General features: G+C 37.9%; 1 protein-coding gene across 8 annotated transcripts in view; it reads right to left on the bottom strand.

Annotated features, from left to right (window-relative positions):
* HEATR5A (HEAT repeat containing 5A) overlaps positions 1–25,110 on the bottom strand; it is a 112,028-nt gene that overhangs the window by 1,686 nt on the left and 85,232 nt on the right. For 7 of the 8 annotated variants that reach the window (XM_067738113.1, XM_067738165.1, XM_067738153.1 and 4 more), the window contains 12 exons: positions 24,253–24,492; positions 22,671–22,852; positions 20,744–20,812; positions 19,134–19,313; positions 17,213–17,432; positions 13,478–13,726; positions 11,655–11,782; positions 9,747–9,894; positions 8,623–8,895; positions 6,799–7,023; positions 1,433–1,587; positions 104–317 (listed from right to left, as the gene is read on the bottom strand). In XM_067738113.1, coding sequence (XP_067594214.1) covers positions 104–317; positions 1,433–1,587; positions 6,799–7,023; positions 8,623–8,895; positions 9,747–9,894; positions 11,655–11,782; positions 13,478–13,726; positions 17,213–17,432; positions 19,134–19,313; positions 20,744–20,812; positions 22,671–22,852; positions 24,253–24,492 — 2,283 coding nt within the window. The remainder of the gene's footprint in view (positions 1–103; positions 318–1,432; positions 1,588–6,798; positions 7,024–8,622; positions 8,896–9,746; positions 9,895–11,654; positions 11,783–13,477; positions 13,727–17,212; positions 17,433–19,133; positions 19,314–20,743; positions 20,813–22,670; positions 22,853–24,252; positions 24,493–25,110) is intronic. The other variant, XM_067738156.1, reaches the window with a different exon arrangement.

Here is a 25,110-nt window from a genome sequence, read left to right as displayed (position 1 = left end):
TATAATGCTAAGTGACTAATGGGATGTTTTACAGTTTAAATAACATTAAATTTCTGATTTTGGACAGATTCTGATTTAGTATGCATTTAGTGCTAGCACTTACGATGCTGTTCCTCAGCAATGGCTACCAGTGCTTCCAAAACCTTTATGCCTTCTTGCAAGATCTGAAGCTCAGTAGTGTCTTCAGGTTTTCTTTTGTCTATTTCCTGCAGTTTTTCCACGATAGAGGATACTAAAGAGTAAATGTACGGGTAGGAAACAGCTGGATTTGGATACTGAAAAATGGAAAGTAGGAGCTGATAGGTCTTGATTTGTACCTAATCAGAAAAAAGACAAAAATAATATAAACTGTAAATATAAATTTACATTTATATTAAAATGTAAGTTTTAATGTAAATTTTTAAAGTAAATTAAAAAATGTAAATGAAAAACATTTAAAGCCTCCCCTCCCACACTTAAATTTATTTTATTTCTAATTTATCTTTAATTTTGGAAGTCCAAGCACTAACAGGTATTCAAACTTGCATGCTAACAGTGGTTGTGACAGCTTGGAGTGGGAATAAAGTGGTTAATTTTTCTTCTTTTGACTAGTTCCCATTTTCCCCCTCGTTTGTCTCTCTATAATGTAAAAAATCAAACAAACATACAAACTTGAAAAATATTCTGGAAAATGTTTTAGATGAAAATCACATATATTTGATGCTATGAAGGTTTTAAGGAACCATGTCTGGACCATATTAATTATGTGTCATCACATACTGGAGGCACCACTTTGAGACTGCTACATAAAGCTCCTGTTAGGCTAGAGGAAACAGATAGGACAGGAGAACAAAAGGAGATGACTATACAGCAAATATAGAAACCATCCTTTATTCATTTGAATGATTATTTTTTTTTCTGAGAGAAAATCTGTTTACTAAATTTTAGGAGTCTATTTGTGATCATGTGCTACAAACTTATTTTGTACCACATAACAGCACAGGAAATTAATTTAGCAAATAAAAGGGCCAGAAAGGAATGGGATTAATTTGTATATGCTGCTTTTGAAATAGGTCCCATTATTTTGCAGTCATATACTGAAGGCACATGCTAGAGTCTTCCTTTCCTTTTTTTTTGAAAGGAAATCCACTGAAGTTCTAGGGATATATCAATTTTAAGATGCCCCTAATTCAAATTTAGGTTTTTTTTGTTTTTTAATTTTTTAAAAAACATTTTCTTTATCTTTCTCCAACTAACTACATTCCATCCTCAGGGCCAAAAAACAAGACCATTATTATTTGACTTTGTCAACCCAAGAACATGAATTAATCCAAACCTAAAAATAATTTTCAGTCTGGTACTTTCTGTTGGACTCAACAAAATCATAAGGAAAAGTTTTGCAAAAGCCTAAACATGTTCCTATTACAAACATCTATCTTCTAAACACACTTACCATAGGATCTTTTATCTCAAGAGTAGCCTTAAATTTCTCAATACAGCGCTTCTGAAGGCATGGGATCGTAGTTACTTCTGGACTGGTAGACAAAGTAAATACTGTGATAGCAGTAAGCAGACTGACTTCATCAAGTTCTTGGTGTGTTCCAGCTACTAAAAAGAAATAATCTATGAGAAACAGATCCCAACACTGTCATATTTACTGTTATATACAGCTGTGAAGCTGTCTCTAGTTTGGTAGTAATTTCTTTTGTGTACCTAAGGATTACAGACAGTAATACGGACTGACTGACTAAGAATCCTGGCAAATGCTGTAGCTTTAAAATATGCATTTTAAGTAATTCTAGAGTCAAGAATTACCAAAGAAATTACAGTCTGCGTACGTAAAGACATCAGTAAATACTTATATACATTTACTAGGAATATGCATTAACTAGTTATGTGACCTTGGATATTTAACCCCATCTTCAGTTTTCTCATCTGTAAAATGAAAGTAACAGTACTTAAATTTATAAGGTTATGAGGATTAAATGAGTTAATCCTCGCAAAGCATTCAGAATAGCATGTTGCACATAATGCTCAATATAAATTAGCTGTTATATTATTATTTTTATTGTGGAGAAATACAGAAATGCTTGGACAGTTGTTTTTTCTTTGTTAAGTTTAAAGTATTCATATTTTGATAATACACGTGTCAAGCGAAAATAACTTAGCACTTTGTTTGCTACATATACCATTTCTTAACAGTACAGAAAAATTTGAAAATATCTGTGTGTGCCACAATCATTTAAAGGAATTTTCTACTGGATGTAATTTACTTCATTTCCCAAAGTCATACTCTCATTAAATAATTTTAATGAACCTCTTGTGGAAAATCAATGTTATTTGAAAAGGAAAAGGTGTGGCAAATTCAACTCATTAAATTGTGTAAGAATGGATTACTACTTATGAAAAAAATTACATATATATGTAGAAGGTTTGGTAACATTCACTCATCAAATACTTAAGAAACATTTTCTATGTGCCAGCACTCTTTTTGGCACTGACAATACAATTTACAGAGAAGATACAGAATATACCAAGAAGTAAATAAAGGATTCCAGCTAGTCACAAGGTCTATGAATATAAAAAATATATTAAGAGATAATAGAAAGCAACCCAGGAGTTGCTACATTGGGCAGTCAGAGAAAGGTTTAGGAAATTAGTGTTTGAGCTGACACCTGAGACACAGCAGCAATGAAAGCAAAATACTATGGATGGGTAGGATTTATTTTATAAAAATAATTTGAATAATTTTAAGGTAAAATAGGTGCATGGTTAACATTTAAATTATGACAGTATTATTATAAGCACTTTGTATTTAATCCTCATTAGCATCGTGAGGTAGGTACACTTATTTCCCCCATTTTATGGATGAGAAACTGAGGAACGGAAATTCAGTCATTTGCCCAAATCACACGGTTAGTAAGGCATTCAGTTTGATTCCAGAAAGCATACTGTTAACCATGATGCCATAGTGCTTCACATACAGCCAAGTTATTCTTAGTCATTTATAGCAACTTGAAACTACAATAGCTAGTCTGTTTAGTAAAAATGTCTTTTTATTCTCCGTAAGATAAAGTTCTCCTGGGTTCCTCTTCCCATTTCTTCTAAAATTCCCTTATTCTCCCAGCCCTGCCCAAATTCCATTATACCCATTCTCTTTTACCTACAATAGATGCAAGGTTCGCTTAGCATTAAGCCCCATGGAGAGGCCTATGTGGTAAGGAACGGAGGCCTCCTGCTAACAGCCAGTGAGAGACTGAGGCCTCTTACCAACAGCCATGAGCGAGTCCCCTTGGAAATGGGGTCTTTAGCTGTGACCCCGGCCAACATCTTAACAGTAACCTCAAGAGAGACCCCAAGACAGAACCACCCAGCTATGTTGCTCCCCAATTCCTGACCCTCAAAAACTGTCAGGTAACAAATGTTTGTTGTTTGAAGTTACTAAGTTTTGGAGCAATTTGTTATGAAGCAAATGTTTTCCCTATCAGCTCCTTCCTTAATTCTTCTCAGTAGCTAGTCCAAATCCTCAGTGTCCTAACCTCATTCTCTGACAGACAACAGAAAACCATCTGTGTGTGTGTGTGTGTGTGTGTGTGTGTGTGAGATGAAAGAGGCAAGCTCATCATAACTCAACCTAACAACTTACGCCTATTAACTTTCCATCCTTTCCTCCCTCACACTGGCAGATTCATCCTTCTAAATGTGCTGTGAAGTTTTTTCCTTTCTGCCTAGAAAAGGGATGCTGCTTCCCTCCCTAATAGTTCCAACTCCAACCCCATTTCCACCTTTTTTTTCCCCATAAGCATGAACTCATACTAGAGCCTCATCTAAAAAATAAAATAAAATTCCTTGACCCTGTATCTTCCTTCAGCTTTCTCGTCTCCCTGTCGAGAGGAGCCTGTACTTGATCCTTCCCCTCCCTTACTCCTCTCTCGTACCTCAACACTGTGAGCGTGATCTCCACAGTGTATTTTACACTGCTGACCACTCTCGAGTCATTAAAACTCTCTTTTCTTTGGCTTCTGTTTCTGCATTATATTCGGAATCTCCTCCCATCTTGTTGCATAAACCCAAGTTAGGTGATTTCAGCCATCCCACTGACAACTCCCAAACGCATGCAGTCTAAAACCATCTCTAGCCAGACTTTCTTGAAGCCCAGACCGCTTCATATTTCATTCCACTTGATTATCCTGTAGGCATTTCAAAATAAACTCACTATCTTCCCCTGAAAACCCTCACTTTGGTATTTCTGTTAAGGGCACCATGAACACCCAACTCACCTTACCCCTTTCAACTCCTAAACCAAACTATCAGTAAATTCTGTTAATACTTGCTAAACATTTTAGTTTTCATTATTTCATTCCTTGTTATCCTTACTGCTACCACCTTGTCTCCAACAGTCTTGCTTTTTTCTCTATACTGCTGCCAGAGTGAGTCTTTAGAAATGCAAATCCCATCACTTTACTCCAGTTTTAAGAACACATGCCTATTGAAGGCAGCCCAAATTACCAATCATGCCAAACCTTCCATCATCTGGCCCCACTTACCATCCAACTTCCACCTCTACTAATCACCGTTCACCACCCTCTTACTCTTTCCCCTCAAACCCACATTCTCTCGTTGCTCTACTTACCGTCCCCAAATGTACCATGCTATTTAGGTCTGCTGGTCTTAGATCAAAATGTTGCGTGAGAATCCTTTTCTATGATGTCCATGTGGAGAATGGAGAATGCTTTCTAATCCTTTAAGAAACTGACTGTTTTGAGAAGACTCTTGTGGTAGCTACAGAGGTGTAGCACTGAGCTCCCCTTTGTGAGGGCAGGTGCTGCCCAGCTGTGAGGCATGCAGTCAGCTGTTAGCTCCTCAGGGTTGGCCTCAGCCCCCGAGTTTGCTTGACTGAGATCACAGTCTTCAGGGGGCAGCCACATCTGAGGGAGTGTAGACACTGCTGTCCTATGGGAGGCACTGACAGGCAATATTCAGAGACGCCCAGCAGGCATGCTGAGCTTTGCTGGATGCTGGTACTGCAGCTTGGCTTCTTTAGCCCAAGATTGCTTTCCCCATTCCCTTCACAGGCTTTGTTCCTTAATAAGCCTCTTGCTCCCCAAACTCCATCTCAGCATGAGCTTCCAGAGAACCCTACTGTGACACTCTGCCTGATTCACTCAAACAGAGCTGACTACTCTAACTTTTGCCAGTTGGTCTTTTTTTTTAAGTTTTTTTTTTGATGTGGACCAATTTTAAAGTCTTTATTGAATTTGTTACTATATTGCTTCTGTATCATGTTTTGGATTTTTGGCCACGAGTCATGTGGGATCTTAGCTTCCCGACTAGGGATCCAACCCATACCCCCTGCACTGGAAAGCGAAGTCTTAACCACTGGACCACCAGGGAAGTCCCTATCTCCTTTTTTTAATACTAGAAAGGCAGTGATAAATAAGACATTACTGTTGCCTTCAAGGAGCTCCTATGGTATTAATCATACCTTATGGCACTAGCCTCCCCTAGACTCCCAACTTTGGGCACAAAGTACGTGGTCAATAAATGCTGAATTCAACTGAAACCTTTTTACCATACAAAATAGAATATGGTGAATTGTGACACTGATAAACAGAACAAAGAAGGCAGGGATAGGGACTTCCCTGGTGGTCCAGTGGTTAAGAATCCACCTCCCATGCAGGGGATGTGGGTTCGATCCCTGGTCGGGGAACTAAGATCCCACATGCCGCGGGGCAACTAAGCCTGTGCGCTGTAGAGCCCCTGAGCCACGACTAGACAGCCCTGCACGCTGCAACTACTGAGTCCATGTGCTCTGGAGCCTGTGCACCACAATTAGAGGGAAACCCACACGCCGCAACAAAAGATCCCGTGTGCCACAACTAAGACCTGATGCAGCCAAATAAATATTTTTTTTAAAAAAGGAGATAATTTATAATATGTCTAAACACTTTTTACAATTACCATGACATAATGTTGAAAATAAGACCTACTCAACAATAACAAAGGGAAAAACTAAGTTTAATGGACATTGAACATAATACTAGCTATCATTTATAGATATATGCCAGGTAAAAAGCGAGATGCTTTTTGCATGTTATGTTATTGCTCTAACAGTCTCCTGCAACACAATCTCCTTATTTTGTTAATGAGAAAACTAAGGCTCAGAGAAGTTGGATAACTTGTCTAGTCACTTAGCTAGTAGGTCCTGGAGGGACAGATCAGTCCTGTATTATATTTGTAATGTATACCTTATGCAGTTTTCAGTACATTGTGCATATTAAAAAAGTTCTGTCAGCTAGACATGGATGATACTGTATTTTAAAATTAACATACTATTACATTTGAAGGTCTCTCACTGTCAACATACAGGCTGCCAGTCATTTAATTGCATTAACGTTAAAGATACTAAAATGAGGGGGCTTCCCTGGTGGCGCAGTGGTTGAGAGTCCGCCTGCCGATGCAGGGGACACGGGTTCGTGCCCCGGTCCGGGAAGATCCCACATGCTGCGGGGCAGCTGGGCCCGTGAGCCATGGCCGCTGGGCCTGCGCGTCCGGAGCCTGTGCTCCGCAACGGGAGAGGCCACAACAGTGAGAGGCCCGGGTACCACAAAAAAAAAAAAAAAAAAAAAAAGATACTAAAATGAGACCATAGATATTTTCTGTCTACGATACATATCCTCTAAACAAGTATGTAGTGAACTGTGGTCTCCTTTAGGTGCGACTGCCAAACATGATCAAGTAAATAGCTAATTCTCAAAAAACTGTCCCTCTTGCTTTTTAAAACAAACTGAACAACTGCTTCCAAAGAGCCTGAATTACCTGGATCCCAACAGTCAAGAACTGTTGTTAAAGCACTACGGAGAAGGTCAGTCCAAGCAGTATGGCTCTTTTCTGCTCGGGCCATGGGAGAAGATAATATTCCTTTCAGAGCCTGCAGGGAAGCTGCAACTGTTGAAGATAGCTGGCCCCCAGGTAACTTCACAGCAGTTTCTCTGAGGACTCCAATTGTGAGGTACAGTATAGTAGGGAGGATTGAGATGCTTCCTGTAATATTTTTAAAAAACACTATTTCAGTCTATATACAGTTCCTCAAAGGAAATCACCAAATGAGTTAGATAATGTCAAAGATTTCTAGCTTTTAAGATTATTCTCCATTAGGGATTATAACTGTTAAGATAATTTAAATAACTTTAAGATTTTAAAGGGTGGATTAAATTTTGGCTATAATTGGAGATGTTATTTAAAGTATATCACAGTACCATTATCCATTGCTGTGTTATTTTGTTTTATTTGGTAGTTGACAAACATTGAATTTATTTTTACTTTTTAGTGTGGTAAAATATATGGAACAAAAAATTTACCATTTTAATCATTTTTAATAGTTCAGTGGCATTAAGTACATTCACAATGTTGTGCAACCACTATCACTATCCATTTGGATTTCATATTAAACCCTTTTGAAGCAATTTGTAGTGAATCACTCAGTACAAAATATTAAAGTTTCCATGGCCACTAAGGAGTTAAAAAGTCACTTTGTTTAAAGTGAAAGAGAAGAGACTAAAGCTAAAATAGTCAATCAATTTTCCCAGAGGCTATCAATAAAACTCACATCGTATATTTTTGCCCCCAATCCTCTGCTAGTCACTTTTTCTGCTACTATTGGTGTAAGACAGTGTGTGAGAACAAGGAATACACGTTTAAAAGTCAAACTGAAGCTTAAAGTCATGTTAAAAATAGGACAGAATGTAAGTTGGTCAAGACACATTTAAGCAGAAATATGCTTACCAATTAAGAAGTATCTATTAAATACTGAGTCCCTATTATGTACTAGAGGATACAAAATTTCACTGGAAACAAGACATATGTCTGTATATATATTTACCTTCTCTTTCTATAATAATCAATTACATATACCTCTATATGACACATAAAAACTACATATCTACATATGGAAGCTACACACACATACACACACACACACACAAAACAAACAAACAAAAAAAAAGAAAAACAAAACAAAACTCAATATGAGCCAGAGTTTTTAGGGAAGCCTTCACAGATGAGGTAAGGCTGGAGCTGAACTTGAAAGGAAGGCAAAATTTTACAAAGGAGAGAAGGGGTGGGGTTGGGGTCATTTCGGATCAAGTAACACCATCAACAATAGTACAGAACAGGGATATGCATGAAGCCTCCTGGGTTTAAGGTTCACACGGAAGGAATCAGGAGGCAGTTGTACTCTGCAGAGCCTTAAACACTATATTAAAAGCATGGACTTGATTCAAAACAGAACTGGATATGATGAGAAGCTTCTGTTGTCACTGAGGTAGGGAAAGTCCATTAGATACTGTATACCAAAAAATGCCCAAGAGCTAGTAATTGCCATCGATGGGTTTACAATATTCTCAACCATGGAAGAGACTATCTATGTAGAGTACATGCTGTCTCTGTATTTACTTTCACCCTTTTAGTAAAACAGATTACTGGAATATTGTAATGTTAACCTTAGAGGATTAAAGACCATATGCAAAGCTTTGGGGGTCAGCATTTGTGTAATGAGGAAAAGATAAGCAACCATTACCTCCATTATCAAAACCATTTCTCTCCTTCCAGGTCAAGTAAAGCAAATCAAACACCACAACATACCTTCAGGAGAGCACACTGCAGGAAGTTCAGAGAGGATAACTAATGCAGCGGAAACCAACCTACTTCCATCTTCTGACAGCATCTGTGGCTTTGTAGCTTTTACTCCTGGGCTACCTGTCAATTTAGGATTTAGCTCTGGGAGCTGTCTAACTAGAATGCATACACACAATTCCAGTGTTGCAAAGACCAAAGATTTCCCAGGCACAAGTCCTCCTGTGTCCTTTCCCTCTCCAAATTCTGGCAAGGTTTCCTTTTCAGCAGCCCCATCATCAACTAAAAGACAAAAAGAACAATGTTGAATAAATGCTTCAGGTTTGTTTTGCTTCTGGTAGATGGCAGTTTAGTTCATTTCCGTTGTAGGTAACACATTTAAATGGGTGAAGTCTTGGGTCTTAAAGAATGAAAGAGAAAGTTATGGAGGTAAAAGTAGTTGTCTTTATGTGGACTTCTTATTGCAATGGATCAAAAGAAATCCTCAGTGACCTTCTCAGCCTTAAAATATTGTCTGGTTAACTCCTTGCTGTTAAGGTGTGAACCTGATAGCTAGAGCTCCAGCACTGACCTTACCACCTTAATATTGGTAGTGGCTGGGCAGAAAGATAGGAACTGAGGTCCCTGATGTCTTTAAGAAGCTGCCATCTCAGCCCAGGACTGCCAACTTCTGGACTTCTTTTAGATGAGAGAATAAGTCCTCGTGTTTTAAATCTACTGTTATATTGGATTTTCTGTTATAGGTAGTCAAATGTAATCTTAAGTGATAAACTCACCAATACCAAATTTGACTTGTAAATGAACAATTTAATCACTTTGCAAAACTTAAGTTATTAAAGAATTGTCAGTAGTTCTTTCCAAGTACATTGGTAAACACTTAAAAGTAGGTACTCAATCAGTATAAAGAATTTTTTTTCCTTCCAGGGCTGTTAAAATTCTAATTTTCCCAAGGAATAGTAGTTTAGCTACTGACAACATCCAAGCTAACACATAGAGGTGCATGAGAGGATTTGAAGCCATACCTAGAGGTTTGTACTATACACAATAAATTCTCAGAACGACATAGACACATAAGCAATACTTAAAAAAATAATGATGCCGTGTGATTGATTTGGCATTATAGGAACATTCACCTTCTGCACTTCGTCTTTTCTCCTTCACATGTTCTTGAGCTGCACAGATAATCTGCCTTACCACTTCAAGAGAAGCCAGCTGAATGGAAGGTGATTCTCGGGTCAAAATTACTCGATGTAGTACATTCAACAACTCGATACCCAAGTCCTATCACAGAAAACAGGTGAGACTATATGGAAAATTACATACTTAAAAAAAAAATACCAATGTTAAATGCCATGACAAAATTCAGAGAAAGAAACAATGGTCCATAAAAAATAAAGGTGTTAGGGCAATAAAGTTATGTAACACTTGCTCCACTTTAAACCAACTCCAGGTTGGTTTTTGTCCAATCCTGTGGGAGATGGCACTATGACAAAAGATCATTTTCACACAGGTCCTAAAGTGGGAAAACAAACGAGATTTCTAAAACAAGATGAAAAATGTGGCTAAAAGTATATAAGGACTGCCATGTAGATTCCTAGATTTATATTAAAGTTTTCTGGTACTAATAAAGAATGATGGCGAAGTATGACATTAAAAGTGGATGAGTTATTAAGCACAGAATGAATATCTCTCTAAAGAATAAAATACACTGGACAAATACTATTTCATTTTCTCCTTTTCTTTTCTATTGGTTACTCTGGTGGCTTTCTTTCATCTTTGAAAATAATAGTAAAACTGTCATTATGATACTTTTTTTTTTTTTAAAGATGTTGTGGGTAGGAGTTTATTAATTAATTTATTTATTTTTGCTGTGTTGGGTCTTCGTTTCTGTGCGAGGGCTTTCTCTAGTTGTGGCAAGCGGGGGCCACTCTTCATCGCGGTGCGCGGGCCTCTCACTATCGCGGCCTCTCCCGTTGCAGAGCACAGGCTCCAGACGCGCAGGCTCAGTAGTTGTGGCTCACGGGCCCAGTCGCTCCGCGGCATGTGGGATCCTCCCAGACCAGGGCTTGAACCCGCATCCCCTGCATTAGCAGGAAGACTTCCAACCACTGCGCCACCAGGGAAGCCCCTATGATACTTGTTTTAACATACAGAATAAACAAGCAGAAAAAGTTTAAAATTTATTCAAGTACAATCCAAGTCAGGCAGGAGCCTGATTAATACTTTAAACCTAATAAACGATAGTAGTAATAAGTTAAATAACTGTATAGAAAAGAAATCATACCATCCATTTTTCTTAACATCCAAGAGTCAATTTAATATACAATTCAATATACTGGTAGTACCTGATGCTAAGGGTGCCTGCCCAATACAGAGTTGCTCTTGGGAAAGCAGTTAAAGGAACTGCCATTCTTTGTACAGTGATCTTTTTTTTTTTTAACATCTCTATTGGAGTATAATTGCTTTACAATGGTGTGTTAGTTTCTGCTGTATCACAAAGTGAATCAGCTGTGTACAGTGATCTTTTAACCATGGTCACAACTGGGTCTGATATTAGTGTCTGACTCCACCTAGAGACTAGCCAGTCGTCTCTTAAAAAGACTTGGATAGAGAACTCAGCCAAGAGGAATACTACGTAACTGACAATAACTACGTGAACCAAGAAGAAACTCTCAGGGAAATGGGGTATAAGATACAGGTATATACGAAGAGCAGGGTGCACTGAAGCGGAAAGAGACAAAGACAGTATGATATAGAACCTTCCCATCATTGCAGAAAGTTCACATGAAGAGCTGCTACACGGAGTGGTTGGATGGTGGCAGCAGAAATAAGTGCGACAGAAGCAGAGACAGAAAGAGGCATGACTGCTCCTAGGTCAGCACAGTTGCTGATGCCATTTCAGTTCTGAGGCCTAGCTGTGCAGTTTTTTAGTCTCCTTTTTACTTCTCCGTGTTTACTCCCTATTGACTGTAGTAACCTGGACATGTTTCTGTTCCTGTTCCTTGACATGTACAGAAGCCAAACAAAAAACAAGAAATCACCTGATCACTGCCAATTTTAGATCTGGGCCAAGGAACATCTAGAAGGGCCTGTAACGCATGTAAACAAGCAGTAATGCTTTCCATGGTTGCATCTGAACGTAAGGAACACAGAAATTCCACACTGATTCCTGTAGAAAGCAGAAAAAGAGAACGAGGCTTCTTTGAGATTCTTAGTTTATGAAGTTAAATAATTTTCTATTTTGATAAGATATACAAATAAACTTAGCAAAAAGGTAATGCAAATAAACCACAATGAATTTAAGACTAAACAATTAAGTGATAAGGCAATCTCTTAATAGTTTGTTTTTATCAACATATACACAAATAATAATCTCAATTAGGCTTGCTCACTACTGCAAAAATTACAATAAAATTGCACCAGAGAATTTAACATGTAGAGTTTCATAACTTTATTTTGACTAAAATTTATTGAGTGATTACCATGTATCAGGCATTGCACTTTAAGTATATCATTTCACTATCTGAGAAAGTAGGTACTATTATTACCACTCCTTTTTTTTCTTTTAGTGGTACGCGGGCCTCTCACTGTCGTGGCCTCTCCTGTTGCGGAGCACAGGCTCCAGACGCACAGGCTCAGCGGCATGTGGGATCTTCCCGGACCGGGGCATGAACCCGTGTCCCCTGCATCGGCAGGTGGACTCTCAACCACTGCGCCACCAGGGAAGCCCTATTACCACTCCTTTTAAGCACACAGAGCTTAAATAGTTTGCTAAAGGTCCATTACAATGGGGCACACCAAGAATTTGAACTGAGGTAACCGTACTGCACAGCTTATGCCCTGCCAATCTTCGTTATATAAAAGTTCATTTTTATCTTGAAAAATTTTTTTATTTAAAAGAAATATTTATTTATTTGGCTGCCCTGGGTCTTCATTGCCTCATGCAGGATCTTCGTTGCAGCATGCAAACTCTTAGTTGCGGCACGTGGGACCTAGTTCCCTGACCAAACTAGGGACCGGACCCGGGCCCCCTGCATTGGGAGCACCCCCCTGCATTGGGAGCGCGGAGTCTTAGCCACTGGACCACCAGGGAAGTCCTAAATGTTTTTTAGAAAGTTCTCATCTCAAGGCAAGCGAAAACAAAATTTTAACATACCCAAGGAAATAAGAAATCCGGTCATGTTTGGCCTGGTAAGGAATAACAGAAGCTCTATGAACCATAAACCTTACTTAATTTAATCACTTGCCTTTATAACTCTCACATGTCACTTAAATCAATAACTTATTTATAGGTAATGATCTAATAACTTGTTTCCTCAGAACAAGGTAAGTATGAAAAATATTTATTCTAGAAACTCACTGTACCTAGAAAGATACTTCACTTTAAAAATGAAGTTCCAAGGCTTCTGTGGTGGCGCAGTGGCTGGGAGTCCGCCTGCCGATGTAGGGCACATGGGTTCGTGCCCCAATCTGGGAAGATCCCACATGCCGCGGAGCAGCTAGGCCCATGAGCCATGGCCGCTGAGCCTGCGCGTCCGGAGCCTGTGCTCCGCAACGGGAGAGGCCACAACAGTGAGAGGCCCGTGTACCGCAAAAAAAAAAAAAGCATGTGGAAAGAACTAGGCTTCTTTTGCAAATTTTACATACATTCAACTCGATGCTAAAGCCAGCCTGTAATGGCATTCTAGACTTAATGAAATTTGCAATTTTATAAGCTGTATACAAGCTTACTCACTTGTATACATCAAGGCTATCACTAATGCCTAATAAAGAATGAAGTAATAGCCACCAAGAGCTGATAGGCAGGGGGCACAATTCAAGAAAAACTCTGTAGGGTCAGAAGCTAGTAAGGTCTTTTACTGACCTAAAATAAGATGGAATCTCTCAGTGTAGACATCCTCAGGGGACTTTACTGGAGCCCCAGATGATGACCCCTGACACATGGAAGTTGGTGTTACAGGCCTTGAGAGATTAGGTGCTCCCTCATCTGGGTCAGCAACAACAAAGCCTGTGCTTGTAAGCCACAGTGCTGTAGCATGGAGGATAAACGCCCAGGAGCTGTAATAATGCAATTTTGCGTTTTCACTAGTCTCTGCTGTGTAGAAAGCACCACCTACAAAAAAGGGAAAGCAAACAGTTTCAGGAGGAATAAACGAAGAGATTAGCTCACACTACATTTTCCCTTTTATCTGTTACAAGATATAGACCATTTCCATCATCCCAAAATTTCCTTTGTGACCCTTTCCAGTCAGTCCCCTACACCTCAAGGCAACTACTTTTTTTTTTAAAATTTATCCATTTATTTTATTATTTTTTTTGGCTGTGTTGGGTCTTCGTTGCTGCGCAGGGTTTCTCTAGTTGTGGCGAGCTTGGGCTACTCTTCATTGCAGTGTGTGGGCTTCTCATTGCCGTGGATTCTCTTGCTGCAGAGCACGGGCTCTAGGCACACGGACTTCAGTAGTTGTGGCACGAGGGCTCAGCAGTTGTGGCTCGCGGGTTCTAGAGCACAGGCTCAGTAGTTGTGGCGCACAGGCTTATTAGTTGCTCCTCAGCATGTGGGATCTTCCCAGACCAGGGCTCAAACACGTGTCCCCTGCACTGGCAGGCAGATTCTTAACCACTGTGCCACCAGAGGAGCCCGGCAACTACTTTTTGACTTTTATCACCACAGACGTTTTGCCTGTGCTTGGACTTCACAGAAATGGAAAAATATCCAGTATGTACTTGTTTGTGACTGAGGTTTTTTTAAAAAATAAATTTATTTATTTTATTTATTTATTTTTGGCTGTGTTGGGTCTTCATTGCTGTGCACAGGCTTTCTCTAGTTGCAGTGAGTGGGGGCTACTCTTCGTTGCAGTGCGTGGGCTTCTCACTGCAGTGGCTTCTCTTGCTGCGGAGCATGGGCTCTAGGCACGCGGGCTCAGTAGTTGTGGCTCACAGGCTCTAGAACGCAGGCTCAGTAGTTGCGGCACACGGGCTTAGTTGCTCTGCGGCATATGGGATCTTCCCGGACCGGGGCTCGAACCTGTACCCCCTGCATTAGTGGATTCTTAACCACTGTGCCACCAGGGAACCCCCTTTTTTTTGATGTTGGCCATTTTAAAAGCTTTTTTTCGGGACTTCCCTGGTGGCGTGGTGGTTAAGAATCCGCCTGCCAATGCAGGGGACACGGGTTCGAGCCCTGGTCCAGGAAGATCTCACATGCCATGGAGCAACTAAGTCTGAGCACCACAACTACTGAGCCTGTTTGCCACAACTACTGAAGCCTGCACGCCTAGAGCCCGTGCTCCGAAACAAGAGAAGCCATTGCAATGAGAAACCCACACACCGCAAGGAAGAGTAGCCCCTGCTCGCCGCAACTAGAGAAAGCCCGCACGCAGCAACCAAGATGCAACACAGCCAAATAAATAAAAAAATAAATAAGTTAAAAAAAAGTTTTTATTGAATTTGTTATAATACTGCTTCTGTATCATGTTTCAGTTTTTTTTGGCTACTATGCATGTGGGATCTTAGCTCCCCAGCCAGGGATCAAACCTGCACCCCCTGCATTGGAAGGCGAAGTCTTAACCACTGGATCACCAAGGGAGGTCCCTGTGACTATGTTTTTGTTTAACAATGTTTTCAGAGATTCATCCATGCTGCTACATTATCAATATTTTGTTATCAATGATTTTATTTCTCCTGAGCATACAACTGTTCGGTCACAGGGCTGATATATCCTTACAACTTTATAAGAAAATTTGCAGGCTAATTCTTAACTTTTTATTTTATTATTATTATTTTTTGCGGTACGCAGGCCTCTCACTGTTGTGGCCTCTCCCGTTGTGGAGCACAGGCTCCGGACGCACAGGCTCAGCGGCCATGGCTCACGGGCCTAGCCGCTCAGCGGCACGTGGGATCTTCCTGGACCGGGGCACGAACCTGTGTCCCCTGCATCGGCAGGCGGACTCTCAACCAGTGCGCCACCAGGGAAGCCCCACTTTTTATTTTTAATCACAAAATATTTTAAAACAAATATGTGATGTGTATATGCGTGTTTAGAAGGTGAAAGACTTATAGGATCTGAAAAGAAACCAGAGTATGTGTATGCATGTATAAAACAGATACCTATTTACCTATCTCCAAGATTAACATTTTGTCTTTCTTAAATCTCTTTCTTAAAAAACAAACAAAAAAACTCCTAAAACTTTGTACACCACTAATTCTTGCCCCTCCTTTTGTAACCACTTTCCTCAAGTCACTGTGAATCACTCTCATTATGGTCTTACACTTTCACTCTAGACGTCTGTATTCATAAATAATAGATGCTGTTATTTCTTGTGTGAGTTTCCTTAAAAGCCTCATACTGTGTGTATCCTTTTTAAACTTGCTTTCCTCCCAACACTACATTTTGATGATTTATGTGTCATTAACATTTGCTGATAAATTATGTCAATAAATCGGTTTATTTCCATTTTGTTTCCATTTTTAATGCTATTGAAAGGTACAAAGTACAATAAACACTCCACATATCTCTTTGTGTATAATTCCAATTAAAATTCTAACAGAACTTGATAGGCTGACCCTAAAATTCATAGCAAAGAGTAAAAAAAAATAATAGCCATTTTGGAATAACATAAAAATTAAAAGCAGCTACCAAATATCCAATCCATAAAATGCAATATTAATAACTGACTATAAAATTAGACCCCTAAGGGAATCTAAAAAAGAGTAGATATATGTATATGTATAACTGATTCACTTTGCTGTACAGCAGAAACTAACACAACATTGTAAAGCAACTATACTCCAATAAAGATTAATTTAAATTTTTTTAAAATTAAAAAATAAAATTTGATCCCTATCCTCATTCCACACACATAATATAAATTCTAGCTGGACTAAAGTCCAAAATATAAAAAGCAAAACTGTAAAGCTTATATTTCTTTATGACCTTAAGTTACAAAGAAGTATTAGGCACTATACAAAAACCATAAACAACTGATTATATTACTTTTAAAAAGATAAAAGAGCAAACTACAGGCTGAAAGAAGATACCTGCAAGATATGGAATCACAAAGGAATAGTATTAAACATATGTAAAGGATTAATAAGTCAGTAAGAAAATGTCAAATAGTAGAAAATGGGCAAAGATTATGACTAGGTGATTTATGGAAAAAGAAACTTAAACGTCCCATAAACCAATGAAAAAAGATTCCCAATCTAGGAAATAAACCAATGAAACGCTTTCATACTCATCAGATTGACAAAAATTATTAACAATGATAACATATAATGATGGGAAGATGTAGAAAAACAGAAGCATGTTGCTGTTTGTAATGTATGTTGTTTGTATGCAATGTATGTTGCACATACGTTGTTGTAACCACTTTGGAGAGCGATTTGGCAGTGTCTTGTGAGGTAAGACGAGCATGCCTTGTGACTTAGAGATTCAACTTCAGGGTCTCCACCCTGAAGCAACTCTCCCGTGCTTATTCTATGAATGAAAATTATTCTGGGAAAATGTTTCAGATAAACATTACCTGCTATCGGAGAAATTTTGAAAATACATGTTACTGACTGTCATTCTAGGGATTATGTAAATATTTCCCCCCCTTACCTTCAACAGGAAGCTGGGAGGCAAATTCTGAAGGCAAAGTTAGGAGAGCAAAATCCTGAAGTGCAGCAAGCCAGAGCCTACTTAATGTGCCAAGATCTGCGTGGACTAAGTCAAGCAGCCCGTCTGATGAAATCGACCCGTTTCCGACACTCTCTTCTGAACAGGTAGTCTTCAAAGGTTGTTTGTGGTTTTTATGTCTTTCTACAGCAATTATGTAGACCTGTATAAAGGTTACTTTATAAATAGGAAAATCTCGTATCCACTGAAAATGTGTTACAATATTTTTATCTTGCTGAAGAGGCAGACTTACCTTGAGCCTGCCTCCTGGACTTAAAATGCATTGTGATACCAAGAAGGTATACATATGTAACCACACACACAAAACTAGGGTAGAAAGATCCAAAAGCATTATCTTCAGTGAGATATATTAGGGATAATAAACATTTGACAAATATGCTGCCACCTTGCAGTTTACAACCATGACAGCTATAATTAAATGATCATGGCACTCTCTTTTACTAAGCCTAGACATGGCTTTGTAATCCATTTCAAAATATGGCTACAGGCAGCCATCTCTGAATTGAAATAAGCTGAATATCTTCTTTCAATGTTACCACTAAATTACTATAAAAAGTTTAACTATATAGATTTAACATGGACTACAGAATGTTAAAGTATTCAACATTGTACATAATGTGTACTATCTCTTTATCCATAACTCCAAAATCCAAAAAGCTCTGAAAAATCTAAGTTTGTCGGCAAATCAATCTGGTGGCAAAACACAAAAAAATTTATGTGAAGCTATTTCTACAATGTGAATATTCAAACATTTCACACAGATATATTTAAGTGTTTGATTACAGATTCTATGGTATTGTCCCAGACATCCTAGATGAATACATGAAATATGCATCCAAATTTTAAATCCCAAATATATCTGGCTCCAAGGATTTCAGATAATTATGGACCTCAATTACATGGAACTTGTTGGCTAGTCATTACTTTCACTAAGGAGAGAACAGGAGAAAGTAATGGCTTAAGCAAGAGTATAGAGTTTCAAATTATTACAAAGAACACTATATAAGCACAGAGTAATTTATAAAATAGGTTACAGAAATTACAGAATCTGTTTGCTCTATTAAAAGCATATGTTTAAAGCATTTAGAGTTGACTGTTAAAGATCATTAGATCCAACTTATTAAATCTAGGCAGAACTACTTCCTGAGATTTGTCAACACTAAATAATGACAAAAATAGACACTTTACAATCTTCTGATTTTAATTAGCCCCACTGAAGGAAACCCTTTCTTATATGTTGGTTAATTCTCTCAGTTGCAATCTGAGACTATATACTTCATTAAAGTGGTATATGAACCAAGACTGGACAAGTCTGGTAACTGCTGAAGCTGGATGACGGGTATATATGAGTTCACTGTACTATTCTGTGTAAACATTTCCATCGTAAATTTAAAAATTATATAGCTTTCTTCCTGATTAGAAAAGTAAATAAAGAAGAGTTAAGCACTTCCCTCTAAGATTTCTCTAATCTTAGGAAATAAACCAACTTAATATTCAAGTAACTTTATGAAAGAGCACTAAAAAATATTAACATATGTGTTATAGAGTTGATAGAATATATGAGCAAACCCACATTTCCAATAATTCAGGTTTCAATAAAAGTTGATTTCCATTGGCTACTATTAATGTCTCTCATGACTGCCCCTGCTAAAAGCAGCAGATAACAGACAACAGAGGGCACTTTAGAATCCTTGGCCAAAATATCAATTAGCATGTAAATACACCTCATATTGAAAGTCTTCTGTCAACCTTAAACATAGACTTATTTGTGTTTTAAATAGCTAACTTCAGTTTATGGCCTAAGATGTTTATTAACAACTTCCAAAATTCTAGAAGTACTAACCTCTGCCCAGGCTTTTAGCACAGCTAAGATCTCCATGGTAGAAGCACTTTCATTATATAAGTGACTTAGAGCTTCTTTTCCAACCTGAATTTTTGTTAATGATGCAACAAGCAACTGATGAACTCTTCGGAGATCATTAAGGTCACTTACAACTCCACTTGCTATCCAGGCACTGCAAACCTAGTTTTTTAAGAAAATCAAAGGCTATATTTAAAAATTATAAAAATTATAAACACCCCCTTTGTGAGTTCAGCAAAACTCACCCATATCTCAGGAATCTGGTCATTGAAATCATCTTGCTATCAAGAAACCCCAAGGGATACTGGTGATAATGATAGTCAAAGCCAGCATTTCAAAAGGGAATGAAGTCTTAAGGTTGAAGAAAGGAAACTGTGCTAATAAGTATATAAATCAGAGTTTCAGATGTTATTAACACAGTGAAATTAAGCCATGAAAGGCATCACTTTCATAAATGTTTGGATTAACATCTGAATTATATCTCCAATCTTGACTATTTCATCTTATTATTATTTTAAAAACAGCAATTAATTGCATGGTTAATTATTTTATCTTTCTTGAAAGATAAATTACCTACCATTTAAACCTCAATGAAGATTTTGATTCTTTTGAAGATATTTTTAATTTTAAAAACAAAACATCATTAATAATTCTCCAATTCAAAAAGTTTACTCAATTATCAGAGGTTATCTATAAAGGTTTTCCTGGGTGTCACCATATTTCTCTTTTACTACAGAAAATTTATTTTTCTTTTATATTTATTTAGTGTGCATCTCATTTCACAAAAGATTTCAAGTGGCTTACAGCGAGACCACATATAATAAAAACGATGATAAATTAGACTCAGGACAACAGTTAACACACTTCTGTGAATATTTGAAGGCTCTCAAACATTTCCTAAATACAAATGAATTTAGAAATTTGAAAATACTGAGTAAAATTATAATTAATTTAATTCACATCAGTTCTGCTTTCAGGCCATTCAGGTCTGGATATTGAATGTCTGACAACCACACCAAGAAAAGCAACTATTTAAAACTGTATATTATATGGCTCTCAGCTATATGAAAAAAAGCTCAGCCTCACTTGAAATACAAATCTAAACTATCCTGAGATACCCTTTTTACTCCATCATATACACAAAAATCTAAGTTTGACAACTCACAATGCTGCTGAGACTTTGGGGAAATAGGCACTTACATACAGTGCTGGTAGGAGTTTAAATTGGTAAACTCCTGTAATATACTCTTGAACCCAGCAATTCAATTTTAGGGAATTTATCTCACAGATATGCTTAGACCCAGTGAAATGACCTATGCAGAAAGAAGGTCATTCACTGCAGCAGTATCCATAATAGCAAAAGACGAAAAAACCCATATTTCCATCACTAAGGAGCTGGTGACATACCCATATATTGGATTACCATGCAGTTATAAGAAAGAAAAAGTTCTCTAAACTTAAAAAGTAAAGGAAAAGGGGCAACTGAGATTAATGGTTAGACAACTATAACGTAGAACCTTGGTATCAAATACTAACTGGAGAGCTGCTTCCTAAGAGAGGGTTTTTCTTAAAATTTATTTTTAACCTTTTACCTGACATGCTTTGGCAGTGACATCAGGTGGCGTCTCTGAGGTGAAGGCTGGTCTAAGTGCCGCTCCTACCTGGCAAGACATTACAGGCTCATTCAAGCATTAAAAAGTAAAATAGCACAAACTTTTTCTCATTTTAATGTTATTTTAAAATTAGTTTTTTTTTTAAATTAGTTATTTATCATATGTATTATGAACATCTTTTGTTTTTGCCTGCCCAGCATATCTTCCCGTTTTTAGCTAAGTGCATCCAAGTTTTCCTTCGGGGAACTTTCTCTCTCCACAACTCTCAGCCCATGTTGTTGCTATGGAGTTGTGAGCACTGTCTGGCTCCAGGGACCCACACTGGGATAATGAAAGCTCTCCTGAGGACATTTGCTAGGAGTACTAGGAAAGAAGCTCTCTCTTTAAAAGACTCTGGATGCTAAGAGAGCCATCTTGATACCACTTGGAGAGGGCAAACTTGAGAATAAAGCCAGTGCAGAAGAAAGCAGAGCCAACTACGGTTCCTGAAAACAATTTTCCTTTCCTCCTTAAGTGAGTGGTAATTTTATTTCTATCATTTGCAATTTTAAGAGCATTAAAAATATAAGAGGGGCTTCCCTGGCAGCGCAGTGGTTGAGAATCTGCCTGCCAATGCAGGGGACATGGGTTCGAGCCCTGGTCTGGGAGGATCCCACATGCTGCGGAGCAACTGGGCCCGTGAGCCACAACTACTGAGCCTGTGCAGCTGGAGCCTGTGCTCCGCAACAAGAGAGGCCACGATGGTGAGAGGCCCGCGCACCGCGATGAAGAGTGGCCCCCGCTTGCCGCAACTAGAGAAAGCCCTCGCACAGAAACGAAGACCCAACACAGCCAAAAATAAACATACAAATAAATTAATTAATAATAAAAATATATATATAACAGAGCTCCCTTTAAGTAAGTTGAATTATAATATTTTAGTCTAATGTGATTAGTTGTATCTAACTCCTGTCCCTTCCTTTTGCTCTTTCCCTAAACACACATTGGCATTACCTGCTGGGAAGATGTGATGGAGCCTGCTAACCAACTGGTGAACTGCTCTGGATTCCCTAACTGCCAGCCATCAGAAGCTGCCTTTGAATCATGAGAGGTATCCTTGGATGAATGCTACTGAAGGATTACATGTGATGTGTATGATATAATATGTGATGATTTTGTTATCTTCCTTGTTCCTCCTAGGCTGCTTAATGCACCAGTCAAAAAAACACCAGTTAAAAAGCTTACAGAGGGCTTCCCTGGTGGCGCAGTGGTTGAGAGTCCGCCTGCCGATGCAGGGGACACGGGTTCGTGCCCCGGTCCGGGAAGATCCCACATGCCGTGGAGCAACTAAGCCTGTGCGCCACAACTACTGAGCCTGTGCTCTAGAGCCCATTCGCCACAACTAATGAAGCCTGTGCGCTCTAGGGCCAGCGTGCTGCAACTACTGAAGCCCGCGTGCCTAGAGCCCGTGCTCCGCGACAAGAGAAGCCACTGCAATGAGAAGCCTGTGCACTGCAACGAAGAGTAGCCCCTGCTCGCAACAATCAGAGAAAGCCCGCGCACAGCAATGAAGACCCAACGCAGCCAAAAATAAATAAAATTAAAAAAAAAAAAGAACAATGCCTATTCCACAGGGTTATTGTTAAAGATTAACTTAGTAAATGAATGTTAATTTTTTAAAAAAGCCCTTTATTCCCCCAAAATTACCAAAAAGGTTTTAATTATGAAAATTAACCTTTAGTGTTATAAAAGACCTGTTTTATGTATTATTTTGCTTTTACATGAAGATTTCTTCTTTAAACATATACTGATTATACTGGTGATATATTAGCAGAGATACATACTCATTTACATATTAAAAGGTGACATGCCAGTTAGTTCCACAGACTTTTAATAATAATAAAATTCTCTAGTAGAAAGAGCTTACATTGGCTTGATACTGTTCCAGAATCACATGACCTGGAAACTCTGGTTCTGGAATAGTTGCAAATCGCCGAATAACAACTAACAGTGTTTCAAGGCCAGAAAGACGGAGCTGATCACTGTGATCTGTGGCAGCCATAAAAGCCATGCGAATTAAGTCACCAAGATGTAGCACCAAAAAGTCATCTGCAATATTAAAAAAAATATCTTATTAAGAAAAAGAATATGCTGGAACTAAGATTTATGTTAAGTGATAATTTTTCCTCCTTTTAATTTCATAACCTAGACTTTCTTTTAAGTACTTCTGATTTGATTTACATTTTACTGTTTGTTAAATACAGACTTTAAACTGGCTTTACTGCACCAGTGCAAATACTCACATACAAACAACTATCCCAAAGCAAGTAATTATGCAGCTATTCAAAAACAAAGGCAGAATTAGCATCCTTTAAAAGAGTACTAATAGTACCTTCAATAAAAATTTTGTTCAGACTTTCTGATAAAAGTACATTAGAAGGTACTTAGGAGACTGGGTTTTGATGAATTAGGCAGTAATTTAATCATCCTCTTTACATCAAGTTGAGGCTAAAAGACTTAATGTCCCTTTAAAAAAAGTTTTATGTGGTTCTTTATATGGACTACATTACCTTACTTTTTTGCATGTCCTGCCACACACACAAATGATGGGAGCATAAAAATATTTCTAGCTGTGAAATTATAAATGATAATTCCTTTCACGCCTACAATATATTCTTTGGTATAATAATTCTACTGGGGAGAGACATAAGACAATCATTTAACACTGTTCCAACAATAAAATGTTTACAGGTACAACTAACCTTTACCTAAAAAATATGTGAGACCAATTCAAAGAAGTATACTAGTTATAGGTCACACTGAAGAAACCAACTCATCTTAGTAAGTGCCAATTACAGTTTTAATTGGGAGCACAGGAGTCAGTAAGCACGTATATCAGAATAGTGCTCATCACAAATAAGAGACTCAATAAATGCTTGCTTGAAAAACAATTAAAATAGAAATACTTAATTCATACTCTCAGACTGACCATAACAACATCTTGCCTTATGATTCTTTTGTCAGGTAAAGAATATTTCCAAGGCACTGAGACATGAGCATTTAGTCTTTGAACATATGTGCTTAAGTGATTTTAAAAAATTAGACATTAAACCATAACCCACACGCATTTAGGTAAAAATAATAAAACTGAACAATAAAAGGTCAAAATGGTCTTACAACTCGGTTTACTTTACATTGAGATAGACTTAAATATTTTCTAGGTAATATCCTTGAAACCAAAATAATCTATGAGCAAAACTGCTCTAAGTTACAATTCAGAAAATAAAATTTAGAAAATAAAATTTGGCAACTAGCTAATGTACATACTACTTTCCAAGAACATGACTATTCTCTATAAACTTAATATATCACATATGTCCACTAAACAAAAGTGAATGTGAATTTAAGAAGTTTAATCATTAAAAATGTATTTGAACATTAAAAATATACTATAGGCAGACAGCATTTCAATGTATATCATTTGGTCTTTTCATTATTATGCCACTTACTTCTTGAATCCCTTTTTTTCATTTCTTGTGCTAAAGCGATGTCAAAATGTGCACTGTGTGCATTCTCACACTGGTTAATTATCCTGCAGACACATTCAGCAGCAAAGACTCTTGTAGCCCATCGCGGATTGGTAAAAGGATGAGGTCTGCCATCATTTCTGATGGTCAGAACTGAAGCATCATCCCCTTTATCTCCTTCCTCTTCTTGCATTGTATCCACACAAGTTACAGTTGGAAAATCTTTTATCAAGGGAGAATACACATAATCACAATCAGTTGGAAGATATATTTATAAAGGGACACAATGACTTCAAGTACAGACTAGAATTACTGTTGATCAAAATGACTACTAGTAACAGTGGTATCTAAAGAAATGCTAAAAAGAACTATTCTTAAAAAATGACAAAGTTGTTAAATTATATTTAAAGTGAAAACTGAACATGATACTAGAATAATTATCAATCCCCTGTATGTAGATGGATATGCTTAAGGAAGCTCAGAATTCCCTAGTAGGGAGTGTGGTGGATAGAACTAGAGATGTTGTTTTAACACTGGGGCCTTGAATGAATTTAAGAAGGTTCCTGAACCCACTAAAAATGTCCAAAAATGTTTTTTTCAGTACAGACCCATTGCTGTAATTACAGTCTCAAATTGTCCTGATGGCCAGAGCCATTAAGTAGTAAATTATTTCCCCTTAATATTATACTAACTGCTAACTTATTAACTGTTTAACTCGACTTAAATTGGAACTTATGCTATAAAACAAACCAACTTGTTTTCCTTAAATTATCTTGTATGTCAACATTTTTTGAGTGTGATACAATAGATAGCAATGATGTTACAAATAAAGTTAAGGCG

Source organism: Pseudorca crassidens, chromosome 1, assembly GCF_039906515.1.
Source record: "Pseudorca crassidens isolate mPseCra1 chromosome 1, mPseCra1.hap1, whole genome shotgun sequence".
In the NCBI taxonomy this organism is placed as follows: domain Eukaryota; kingdom Metazoa; phylum Chordata; class Mammalia; order Artiodactyla; family Delphinidae; genus Pseudorca; species Pseudorca crassidens.
Note: the sequence above shows the minus strand (reverse complement) of the source record. Positions and strands in the feature narration are given on the sequence as shown.